Genomic DNA, 13,524 nt, shown 5'->3' with positions numbered 1-13,524 from the left:
TAGAAACAGTGAAATGTCAGTTGAGCACATGATTATGAACTGTTCATATATATTAATAGATCTGTCAGTCTCTCAAAACTATCTTCACACTTGGTCATGTCAGTCCATTTCGTGAAGTACTGCCATAAACTGCCCCAAACTAAAATACAGTTTTTCCAGTATCAAGATTGACTTTTTTTGAGCTTCCAGAAGAAATCTTATTCAGTAAGCTCATAGCATCTCAATAAGGCTACTATTAACCTGTACATAGTGTTTCTTGACATCCTGTCTACATATACTTGTATGCCTTTTCCTGAAAGAAAAGGGCTGAGACACTTTTGTCCAAGTTATTATCTAGGCATATCGTTCACATCTCACCAGGAGAGCAACAATGTCCTGTTTCTGTTCATTAACTTTGGGTAAGTTGGGTAAGTTAGCCCTGACCCCATTGTCATTCTTGTGTCTTCTATCTTTCTGTTAAATAAGCCTGATAATCTCAATTTCTGTTCTTATTCTCCCTATTTCCATTCTCTCCTTTCATTGATTTTTTCTTTCTCAATTCGTATTATTATTTCTCTTCCTCTTTTCTCTGTTGATGCTCTTCTTTTCTAAGTATTATTTCGTTGTTGTTTAATAAACTCTTGTAGATCACCGTGTTTAAGCTCTGGTCGCCCCTATCTAGCTACTTATCAAAGTCAGTAGACGTGGTTATATATCGTGTTTCTAATTTCTATAATATTTTCCCCACTATATATAGGACTATTTTGTCCACTGTTGAGTAAGGTTACTGCTACAGACCCTTGGCTGGCTCGCCAGTGTCATGTTTTATATGTATGGGCGAGATTCATTACAGTGAGTGTTTGTGATTTGTTTGCAATAAACGTTAACAATAAATAAACAACATAAATAAATGTATTAAAACAAGTTAAACATAAATAGAAATTTTCTTTACACTGTTGGTTGCCACAGTTCTATCCAGCGCTTTAAATAATTGTCTCCTTTTCGTCAAAATACACAAAGGCTGGTGCAGTTACTTCAGAACACAATTTTATAAACGGAATGAACGAAAATGTTAATGGTTTTAGGTATCAGTTTGACAAGTTACAAAAAAAAAAAAAATCAGGAAAGGATAAATGAAGGAGGTTATGTCACAGATTTGAGAAGTCCTGATGAATAGCGATTTTGAAACAGAACTCAATCAGAAAGAACTTGTTGCCTAGAAATCATTCAAAATGGTTATCAAAAGGTTCTTAAGAAATTACAAAGGTAAATACTATGCTGTGATGATATGCTCAAGAACTACAGAAAAGTGGGTTCTAGGACGTCACTAAATATGCACTTCTTGCACTACCATTTAGACTTATTTCCAAATGATCTATCCTCCAGCTAGTACAGCGGTATTTCTGTGTATTTACAACGCTAAATTCAGGGGTTCGATTCCCCTCGGTGGGCTCAGCAGATAGCCTGATGTGGCTTTGCTATACGAAATACAAACACACCCAAATGATCTAGGTGCAATGAGCATGATTATGGCGTGTGCTTCCACCAAGACATTTCTGCAAAGGAACAGAAATATCAAGGATGATGGAATCTTGTGGTGAGACATGATATGCTCAGGTAGTTAGGACAATTGACTCGCAATATGCGGGGCGTAGTTTATAATCCCCATCTCACCAAACATGCTCTCTTTTTCAGCCGGGCCGGCATGGCCAGGTGGGTTAAGGTGTTCCACTCGTAATCCGAGGGTCGTAGGTTCGAATCCCCGTCTCACCAAACATGATCGCTCTTTCAGCCGTGGGGATGTTATAATGTGGCAGTCAGTCCCACTATTAGTTGGTAAAAGAATAACCCAAGAGTTTGCAGTGGGTAGTGATGACAAGTTGCCTTCCCTCTAATTTTACACTGCTAAATTAGGGACAGCAAGCGCAGTTAGCCCTCGTGTAGCTTTGTGTGAAATTCAAAATAAAACAAAAACAAAACTCTTTCAGCCAGGGGGTCATTATAATATGATGGTTAGTCCTACTATTCATTGGTAAAAGAGTAGTCCAAGAACTGTCTGTGGGTGGTGATGAGTAGCTGATTTCCCTCTGGTCTTTATTGCTAAATTAGGTCGATTAGCGCAAATAATCCTCGTATAGCTTTGCGTGAAATTCAAAACAATGTAAATCAAACCTGTGATGAAGGAAGATCACTGTCGGTTCTTGCAACGTGAAACTGAGAACCGATGCAAAAGGTGAAATAAGTCAAGCACATATTTAACAACTGCAACAGAACCATACCTTGATGAAAGTTTTGAACACAACCTGAGTGTATTTTTAGTATATAATCTTACTATACTCATTGCTTTTTTAAATTGGTGTTATTATTATGTATTGTTTTTGAATATTCTTAAATGGAATTTTCACCCAGTAAAGTTATTAAAGAAAAGAACTATTTTTACGATTTATAATTTTTATTTTGAATAAATATATCATCACGCGAAAAATGGAGGGATTCAGTAATTTTTAAAATTATTTTCATAATAGACATCATGAAATAACTCAAAAACAGTTGTTTTTTTCAGTTTGCAGTGAAACATTTTGGTGTTGTTGTTGTAGTCTGGAGTAATAAACACCACTCACAACTAAGTGTCAAGCTATTTTTTACTATCGAGTAGGATATTGGGTGTCGCATTGAATGGCGATTACGCGGCCGAAAAGGCGAGTGAAATGTAAAGTTACAGTACTATTCTAAATAATCATGTCAAAAGCAAAATGACTGCAGTAGGTGTAAAGTTGTTAAGTTTCATGCACGTACGAAGTGGGACTGGTGGTTTGAACGAACCCTCTATTTTCGTGATGTAAAAATGTGTCTGTTTATTATTAATTTTATGTGAACAGCCACGCCATTATTTTATGTAAAAGTGCTTGCAATTTTAATCTCATAGCACTTTTTTTAATATACTCAGACCACCGTAGTAGTCGCATGCTATTTTGTAGATTGTACTTCGCGTAATATGCGTTAACTCATAATCTTATAAATTAAACATTCCACACTTTTCAAACCTTATACGTGCGAACCAGTTTTTAGTATCTTGCTTTTTGTTAAAAATCATTCCAAATGTCACAGCAGAATGTCTGCAAACTAAGAAAGCTAAAAAATAGGTTTCAGTACTTGTGGTGGGCTGAGTACAAATAGCCCATAGTGTATCTTTGCGCTGAACTTCAAACAAACTGTCGAAAACTCAAGAAACAGTCCAACGTTTTAAAGAAGTAATTAACATTACACTTTTGATCAGAGAAAGTTATGTAATTAGAGCGAAACTAAAAATCAGCCTAATAATCGGCATAATTAATCAAGTAAACATTTCTTACATTCCAATTATAAATAACACAATGCACTGTTTCACCAGTTAGGTACCGTCGCCGTTAACTTTATTTTTGACAGTGATTCCAACACTATCTTACGATCTTAGATTATGATATTTACTCTGTTTTTGTTTGTAGTTAAACCCGAAGCCACTCGATGGTGTATCTGTGCGCTGGCTACTATGGGTATCGAAACCTGGTTTCTAGCGTTGCAACTTCGCAAACGTTCCTCTGTGCCACTAAAAGCAGATCATTCATATTTACATATAATAAATATACTATGCAGAACGATTTCTGTAATAAAAATGTATCTCAGAACGGCTAGTACGTTGTTCTCTCCTTATCAGTAAAAGTATTAATACCCATACCAGCTGTTCTGAGATACTTTTTTATTTCAAGTGGGTTTCTCGTCATCAAGAAGGACAGTAATAAAAAATATTAATATTCGAACTATTAAACAGTACAGTCAATAATTTTAATTAAACTGAGAATAAACATAGACATGTCTTGAATTTAATTAAAGAGATAAATAGGTTAATTGGTTAATTATACACTTTATTGTAAGACATATTACCGGTAGATGGAACTTAGTTTACAGATGCCATTTCGTATATGTGTGCCATACATCGTGGATACGTTAGGTGAAACTGTGGTAACATTAAACTATGTGAAAGTAACATTTTATTTTTCATTTTTAATATTGTAAACATAAATATGTCTCGTAATATAACTGTCCTTCCGTCTTAGCTAGTTTATTGTTCCTTACAAAGTAACTACCTCTTTTTGTTACTTGTGTATGAAACTTGAAAGCACATGCTTTCTAATACTAATACTAATTAGTATTAGTTGTACTAATAGTACAACTATAATATTATTCACTTTTAATTTAACAGTACTATAATGATATACAAATAACAATTTGTAAGCATAATGAAGTGGTTTATTTTGGGGAAGCATACTACTTGTTTCATATCTGGAAAAGATAGATTAATATTCTGTTGAAACCTGCATTATGTTCCTCAGATAAGCCACCTTTATTGATATTATACTTATAAATCGTTTTTTTTTAGTTATCAAAACCAGTTGTAGTATTATTAAAATTATAAAAGTAATGTTAGTTTATTAAAAATTATAATAATTTTGTACAAAATAAGTGATGAATTTAAGCTTATTTTTTGTTAGCAGTAGTTTTGCAAAGATTACTTTGAAGAATCGCTTGAACTCCTTTTGTCTGTAAAGTATGAGATACAGGAGATGGGCCAAAATTATCTTTTCTCTCTTAAAATTTGATAATTAACTGACTAAGGAAGTACAACCATGTAATTTTCAACATCTTATAGTCTAACCCGAACAGTTTTTTTTCTTTTTCACCTCAATAAGTAGTGTTACCCTGTAAAGTGGCAGCTGTTCAAATATAGGCTCAGCTCTTCATGTGGCTTGCAAAGATATAGTCAGTGACTATGGTGCAGTGCAATTACAGGCACCAGTACAGAAAAAGAGTATGGAGATATGTTAAGGATATGTATTGCACATCTTCAGTAAATACTATGGTGCTAAAGATCAGGATAATGGATGCCATTAACACTGTAACTATAAGCATGTTGCAGCAAATGTAGACTGAAATCAAATATCAGTTAGACTTGCTGAGAGTCACTAATGGCATAAATGTAGAAGTCTACTATTATGTCAATAAAAACTGTTTGAGTTTGTTTACAAGATGTTGAAAATTACATAGGTGTATTTTCATTGTTAATTAATTATTAAATTGAAAGATAATTTTGGACCACCCAGTATTATAGGATATATAGGTATATTAAAGGATTAGTACTTATAAGTTACAGTGAAATAGGTGTGAGAACAAAATGATGAAAAACAAGTAAATGATTTAGTCTGTGAATGTTATATTTTGATACATGTATGTCTTTCCCACAAGCACTTTGTTTTAGGCTGTTGCACAATAAAGCTGTATTTTCTTCTCAGGTACCTGCTAAGAGCACTTTTTAGTATCACATTTTGGAATGTGTAGATTTGGTTGACTATATTGATATTATTCAAAACAGTATACAATAATAGTTTAGACTGCAGTGGTTCTTAACCTGGGAGTCATGACCCCATGGGGGGCCATTTAGAGTTTCTCGGGGAGTCACGGAAAGTTTCGGAATTATTGGGGAAATCACAGAGCAGTTTGTAGTTTTTGTGGCAAGTGCCTGTAACTGCTCACCAATGAGAAACACACTGAAGTGCGGCAGTTGAACTTAGTCGAGAAGCTTGTTGCGCAACCACCTGTCTAATTTTGAGTAAACATTTTCATATATTACAATGTTTGAATTGCCTAAATTTTTTTAATTATATAATATTAATACATCAAACTTAAAATTTTAATATCAACGTTTCTGTCGTATTTAATATATTTTCTCATTATATATAATATCAACCCTCGCACTGTGTGGATAAGTAGGTTTTGTATATGTTCAGTAATTCCATGGATTTTGTATTTGTTTAGCACTTGTAGCATTTCTCAAGGTCATTTATTTGTAACATTTTCAATAAATTAGGATCTTTATATAGTTTTGTTTTATTCTACCTAAATGCAAAGTTCACCATTACAAAAATTATTATTGGGGTCACAGTAATACCCTGGAGAGTCTCAGGGGGTAAGACGACGAAAAAGGTTAAGAACCACTGGTCTAGAGTGATGATGATTTCTGAAGTTTTCAGTAATATTAAGGAACTAATAATATAGCTTTTTAGTATTAAATAATAAGGTATTGCTGCCTTTTTTCATTCATATTACCATATTTAAAGTTAAATAAAAACGAAAAGTTAAGGTAATTAAAAAGCTATGATTTTCTGATATTTCAATTTCAGTATCATTATCCATTGTGCATTAAAAATCTTGTTACTTAATCTGTTTTTAATATCTCATTTACAGCTTACTAATTCTGTAACCCATTTTCAATAAAAGCTTTGATTTCTCAGTTTTACTGTCTTCTTTCTTTTAACCTTTACAGCATAAAAAATTTTGCATTTTCATTGTTTCATATTTATATTTTCTTTTAGAAAAAGTATGAAATTTTACAGAATTTAAAACATAGGTACAATGTTCAAGATGAGTGACAAGTTTTTGGTTAGCGGGAAGTGAATTTTATCTGTGTAAGACTGTGAATAGGTTACTTGTATTAATTAATTTTATCTGTGTTACACTATGGATAGGTTTATTTATATTAATTTTGTCTTTTGAATGTGGATTGTATTTGACTGTTTAAAATGTAGTAACTTGGCATAATTGAGAAGTGAAAGCCAACTTCCTTAATTTGAGAAACTTTAATGGCATAGCTAATGTTTTTAGAGTTTAAAAATATTTATGATATTTAGATAAGTAGCTTAAAAATTCTTGTGGGTCAGCAGAAATCCTGTTAAATGTACTAAAGTGTTAAAAAACTTGTCTGTGCTATAGTCTTGTGTGTGTATTGTCACACTTGCTTAGTGGTATGGCTTCAATTATTTTTGTTATAATTCTCAAGACCTATTCTCAATGACTTTCACCTCATGACATTGAAATCTCAATGTATAATGTTAATTAAAATTATTTTGGCTTTAAGAATTACACAAGAATATGTGAGAAAACTGAAAAAAGCTGTAGAAGTTATAATATTTTGAAAACCTGTTTATATGTCATGAAGTATTTTAGTAATATTTGCTCACTCTTTGTTTTTTCTTTGTCAAGATGCTGACAAGATAATGCTTTACAAGTGTTGGAAATACAAAATTATAAATCCCTGCATGTAAATCTTGATGAAGATGGCTGGAACACACATGAAACCCAGGTAATTTAGTTTTAAAAGTATATATAATTGCCTTATTCATTTGTTCTTGTATAATTATAGCATAATAGTTCAAATATTGGTTAATTACTTACTCAGTGAAGCAAAGTGTGAGATGTATAACCAATATTAATAAATTAAAACTGTATTTTATTCTTTAATCTTTTGGTTTAAAAGGTTAGCTTTTTTAAAGTGAAATAATGTACAACTGGTGTAATTCAAGTGAAAATTATTTTTCTATTAAAATATGAAAAACAAAATTTTCCTTCAAATTTAAAGGTGTGTGTGTGAAATAATTGGCTAATGATAATTATTTGTGCACAAAAAACAATAATTATCTTTATGATAACTTGTATTTTTTCTTTTTAACAATGTCTGAGATTATGTTGTCAGTTAATGTGTTGAATTTTTCAATATTAGATTGGTTATGTTAATATTAATTTTGAACTGGAATATTTCATATGCTATATACTCTGTCAATAAGTTATAAGTTACTTGAGATAGATGGTTGTGAAAATTTAGTTAACTTTAGTATACTGGTCCACAGAAATAAAGTGAGGGCTATAGAGACAGGTTTAGTTAACATTCAGGTATCAATCTCGAATATATTTGACCCTTTGGCTGCCTGCATTTTCTAGCATTAACCCTGTTGAGACATGCAAGGGTCAGAGGGTATGTCATCACATTTGCACTTACATTCAAAATTTTGTAAACTGGACTTCTATTTTATGATTGCCTTCAATAAACCTGGTTTCAAATTGTATATTATAATTCAAATTTTAGTATTATGCATAAGTTAATTTCTTAATTTCAAAGTAAATATTACAAAAAAAAAGCTAAATATAGATTTTTAGTTCACTTACATGCCATCTTCTGAGTTTACTCAGATTACATTTTATGATGCCCACAGTAGAATGTCCATAGCTTCATGTGAGTTATAAGCTCAAATTTCAAATAGTGGCAAACTATAATATGAAATAAGAATCTCCTTCCTTTTGTACTTGATATATCATAATATTTATTAAGTCCACCATATTGTCTCTATCTATCATTTCATTATTTGAGAAGACTTGTATATCTACATTTACTTCTCTATATTTATCAGTTTAAAACCAGTGGAAAGCTCTAATAAATTTCCTCTACATAATGCTTTTTGTTTAAGTTACTGATCAGAGAAGAGTTCTTATCATTTATCTTATATGATCAATGCTATTTTCCAAACATAAATTAATTTTTTAGACCCAAATACAGCATAGTTAGGAAGTCTGGTAAATTACTATAGATGTTTATGGTATTAGTACAGTCATTTATAATTTTCTGGTATTCAAAAATGAATATATATAAAGCCTACAAATTGTTTTTCTCCACAGACATATAGATTTGGACAAGGTTTTATGATGAGGGTTAACAAGTATGGCTCATGAGTGCAAAATACTTCAAAACATTATACATTATGGAGATCATTGTTTTCTGAATGTTTTGTATTTACTGTTCTATGTTTTAAGAATAATTTAAATTTTTATTTGTAAATAATATTAATACCTAAGTACACACACACATGTAACATATTGCAGACAAAACCTCAGTGTATCTTACAAAATATTGGATCTATGCATTTACTGGTTACTTTGTAAGTAAAATAGTAAATGGGATGTTTATAAGCACTTTCAAATGTATGTTATCACTATATTCCAACAACTCAAGTTTATTGGATCAGATACAAGCTTATACAGAGCTGTATCACAAATAACTTTTCTTAGTTTTCTATAGTACTTTAGATAGTTTTTGTCGCAACTGCTGTACTTTATAAACAAACTGATAAGTCTTACCCCACTGATTTTTTAGAGCTGAGATTTGAATAGAATCAGTAGCAAACATCTGCTTATTGACCAACATTTAAATACCTACCAAGTTTAATTGTATTGGCCCAGATTTTCTACAAAGCCATAGCATAAGCATTTTACAATGCTTTACACTATTGTCACTGTAACCATTATAAGTTGATATGAAGCTTTACCAAAAATGAAAATGTTTAACATTTAATTATGAGGATCCTTATTTTTCATTTGTTTTTACTACTTATTATTGTAAAAGTAACTGAAATTTAAAAGTAGAAACCTATTAGGTAATATAATGAAAGAAAAATAATAAAAATCATCATGAAATATATGTGCCAGTAGCTTGTGCACTATATATGTTATTTAATATGGTGTAAAATGGTATGTGCATTGGGTAATTTTAAAATTTTGTCAGGTTATTCTTAGTCAGACATGATTGAAAGATCAATGAAAAATATTAATAAATATAAATACATGTATACTGCTAAAAGACTTAAGTTATTTAGAATAAATATTTATGCTTTTGTTAAAATTTGCAGTTATTTTAGAACAAAAAAAGGCTATTTAGATTTATTTCTTGATATATAGTTAATTTTACTAAAATAACAGATTAAATATAAAGTTTTATTCAAAAATATTTATCAAGAAGAATTTAGATGTTATGGAAATGAAACTTCACAATTTTTAGATAAAGAAGAGTATTTTTATTCTTAAAAATTGCATTTCATGTTGGATAGTCAACATTCTGAAAGAAAATATTCACAAGCATATTTTTAATAAACAAATCTTAATACTTAATATAAAAACTTGATATTTTCTGTATGAAAGATTTATATTGCTTTCCAATAATCTGCAAAATTGTATAAATGTACACAAACATTATCAAAAATTACAGAATAGTTACTTTCATGGATACTTTACTGGTTATGAACTGGGTGGATAACAGCCAGCCTGTTTTTGTAGGGTTAAGAGTCATTCAGTAAACTTGTATAATAAAGCTATACAAGTGAAAGATAATGTTCCCTTGAAAGAGTAAATGAACAGGAATTTTGCATTCAAGTATTGATCAACAGACTTCTGTGAAAGACAAATGAAAACAATATAGTTCATACTATTAGGATTGGTGTATATGTTACTTGTTACTTGTCTGCAGATTTGAAAATGAAGATTAAGTTTTGGGTTAACTTGCCTACATTCATCAATCCTCTATAAATTTTGGAAAGTTTTAAACAACTAAGCCTTTTGCAACTCTAGGAATATATGTGCAAGTTGAAGTTTAAAACATGTAGCTGCATTTAAACCACCTGGAGGAAGTATCCTTATGGTATAAAACTTACTGAACAATGGTATAGTAGTTGCAGAAAGTAAGATTGGTTAGGTTTCATGCCAGTAAGCCAGTCTCTCTCTATTTGAAGAAAAAAAATGGCATGAACACTGTAAACTGCCTCAGGCTAGTTGCAAAAATGGATTACTTAGCATGGTACAAGACTTAAATGAACGATTGTCAAGGATATGCCTAAGGTAACAAATTGACTGGTTGGAACTCTTATTATAGTTTCAAGATAATGGTGAATTATATGCTATAGATTAGCCCTGTTGAAATAGGCCAGATAGCAGGATAATTAGGGAAGCTCTAACATTTCATTAAAGGTAATGTTATCACTAAGTTTTAATGTTCTGATCTGTTTGTTAGCTAGATGACATAAGAAGTTAAGATCAAGTGTAATCATATGCCAATATATATAAATTTCACTTCAACTTGGTTCTGATTCTGGTGAAATTTGCATCAGGGATTGATTAGGGCTGTATTATCCTGTTTTGCTTCTTGTCATCATTCTCTTATGAAGTCATGTGTGTGTCTTCAGTGCTCATTACATTTCCTCCTTTGTGTGTGGTTTAATACTATAAGCAAGATGATTCTTTATTCCTTGCTCATTGACTGCTGTGAATGTCTCCTCTGTCCAGACATTTTGGATTTATCATTTTTCCCGTTTATGAACCATTAGCTTTGTATTCCTTGGATTTATCAGATTTTTTAATTTCATTACATATTTATTGTCCAGTATGAACTTTTCTAATTTATGTTGGAATTTAGTACAGCAGTAAGTCTTCAGATTTACAATGTTAAAATCAGAGGTTTGATTTCTCTTGGGTTACGCAGCAGATAGCAAGATGTGGTTTTGTTTCAAGAAAACACAATCCCCTGAGATTTGAGGTTTCACTCTCATTTGTTTGGAACAAAATATGAGATCGGAGTCTGTTCTGAGACCTTTTCCATATCATTTGTGCCTTTCTATGTTTCATTCCAGACAGAATTTTCAAAAATTTTATAAAAGTTCAGCTGTTACGGTTTTTGGATGATGAATGGGGATTTTAAAGATGCTTATTTACAAATCTTTATTCACCTGTCATTATGTCTATACTTTCATTCTTCACAGTTTGGAATGACTTATCAGGTTATGGTGCCACACTTTTGGTTTGGCTTCATCACCTCATGATGGGTAGTCAAACCATTAGGTTATCTTTTACACACAATGTTGACAATTCTCATTACATGGATGATTAAAGGATTCTTGCTCAGTGGTTGTGAAACATTGAATTGATGTTGTAGTTAGCTTCTCTTGGATGAATTGTTGTTGAGTCCAAGTCTCACCTTGTGCCTATTCATTAATACATTCATCTGAGATTTTACATTAACATTTTTCATTGCATTTGTTGACTGCCATTCAAAATTTTATTGAACTACTATTTTATGGATTTATGTCATAAATATACAGCTAAGGATCAAACTGTAGGTTATAATTCGAGTTTTCATATAATAAATTAATTTAAAATTAAATATTAAAAAAAACCCTAAACATTCATTTTTTTGTGTTACATGGTATGTTGAATGAAGTAGTGGTTCAAATTGGGTAATTGTGCTGTCAAAATGTAAAATTTATAGTTTTGTATGAATTAGGGACTCAAATTACTGATATTGACAAACACCACACCAACATTATTTATAAAATACAATGTGATAATTTCCATGACTTCTATATTGGAGAAATAAGTAGAAAAATGGAAACCAGATTCAAAGAACATAAAAAGTGACCTTCCCATGATTTTGAACACTGCAAGTTAAATAAACACAACATAACCAAAGAAAACACTCAAATATTAAATAAAGAAACAAACATAAACAAATGCAAATTTAAAGATGCCTTACTTATACAACAACTCAAGCCCAAAATAAACCAATACAAAGGAACACCTTTATACCTTTATTAAAAAATAAAATTATATATTCAAACATCTAAGCACACCTTCTACATTCCAACACTCAGTTATACAACCCCTTTCACACATGGTCAGCTTCCGGTCAGTTACCTGTTTCTTTCTTTGTGAACCTGATGATGACCGAAGAAGGTCGAAACATTGTTTGCTCCTTTACGTAAAAAATTCTTTTCAACCCAAACGAGCCATTTTTACATATATATTTTTCTCTACAAGTGGGTTTTCTCAACATCACTGATTAAAATCATTCTTTTGTAATTGTTCTGCAAGGAGGTTTGGCTTTAATTGAAATTCATGAACAGACTGATTGCTTGCTTATTATTTTACCTCTTCCCTGAAGCTTCTCATTCAAATTATTCAAGTGAGCCATCATGTTGCATAGAAAGTGCAACTCATACTGCCATGACAAAGTTTCAACTTTAGGGAAATTTTCAGTCTTACCTTTTTCAACAAGATACTCTTTTATTTGAGGAAATAAGGAAGTAAACTGTTCTAAGACTTTTCCTCTGTTTAACCATCTTACATTTGCGAAATCATTAAGATTATCAAAAGTACAGTCTGCTTTTCTTCAAAGACTCAACAAACTGTCGATGGATGAGAGAGCTTCCACTTCCAGTATAATTCACAATTTTTACAACAATGTCCATCAAATTTTTCATTTCATCACTTTTAGACATCTGAGCACATAAATTTTCCTGATGCAAAATGCAGTGGAAAGATGGCAGCATGGACTTCACATTATTTTCAATTAAATGCTGCTTCAAAAGAGAAACAAATTTAAATTTCTCACCATTTATGGCAGGAACACCATCTGTTGTGACAAAAACCAGTTTTTTAAAATCTAGAATGAATTTTTTGACATTTCAAGAAAATTTTCAAAACTGTTTTATCTACATATCCAATCTCGTAATTCACAAAGGCCAAGCATTTCTTCCTACACTTAAAGATCTGAAGTTACATATCGAACCTAAAATATCAACTTTGCAGTGACACTAACATCTGTTCACTCATCTAGTGCTGAAAAAAATACAATCTTTTAGTTGTTCAAGCAACTAATTTACTACATCTTTCGCTAACTCTAGCATTCTGCAGACAATTGTTTTTGACATAATTGCAAATTATTTACCTTTTGAAGAATGCCATATTTTATTTTTGAATCATAATTCTCCAACAGAGTTTCAATGACCACAATCAATATTTCTTTTACTAGTTTAGCATCAGAAAATTTCTTCTTTTGAGTTAGAATCCAAGCTACTTTAT

At 31.2% G+C, this 13,524-nt stretch overlaps 1 protein-coding gene across 5 annotated transcripts in view; it reads left to right on the top strand.

Annotated features, from left to right (window-relative positions):
- The first annotated feature begins 3,873 nt into the window (after window positions 1-3,873).
- The window catches only part of LOC143247361 (uncharacterized), a 45,794-nt gene continuing 36,143 nt past the window's right edge, over window positions 3,874-13,524 (top strand). Inside the window, exons 1-2 of one of the 5 annotated variants that reach the window (XM_076495291.1) lie at window positions 3,874-3,978; window positions 7,054-7,153. In XM_076495291.1, coding sequence (XP_076351406.1) covers window positions 7,122-7,153 — 32 coding nt within the window. In that variant the 5' untranslated portion in view covers window positions 3,874-3,978; window positions 7,054-7,121. Of the gene's footprint in view, window positions 4,096-7,053; window positions 7,154-13,524 lie in introns of all 5 variants that reach the window. The other 4 variants (XM_076495290.1, XM_076495288.1, XM_076495293.1 and 1 more) reach the window with 4 other exon arrangements.

The sequence above is a fragment of the Tachypleus tridentatus genome, chromosome 3, assembly GCF_004210375.1.
Source record: "Tachypleus tridentatus isolate NWPU-2018 chromosome 3, ASM421037v1, whole genome shotgun sequence".
In the NCBI taxonomy this organism is placed as follows: Eukaryota; Metazoa; Arthropoda; class Merostomata; order Xiphosura; family Limulidae; genus Tachypleus; species Tachypleus tridentatus.
This window is presented reverse-complemented; position numbering and strand designations above follow the sequence as displayed.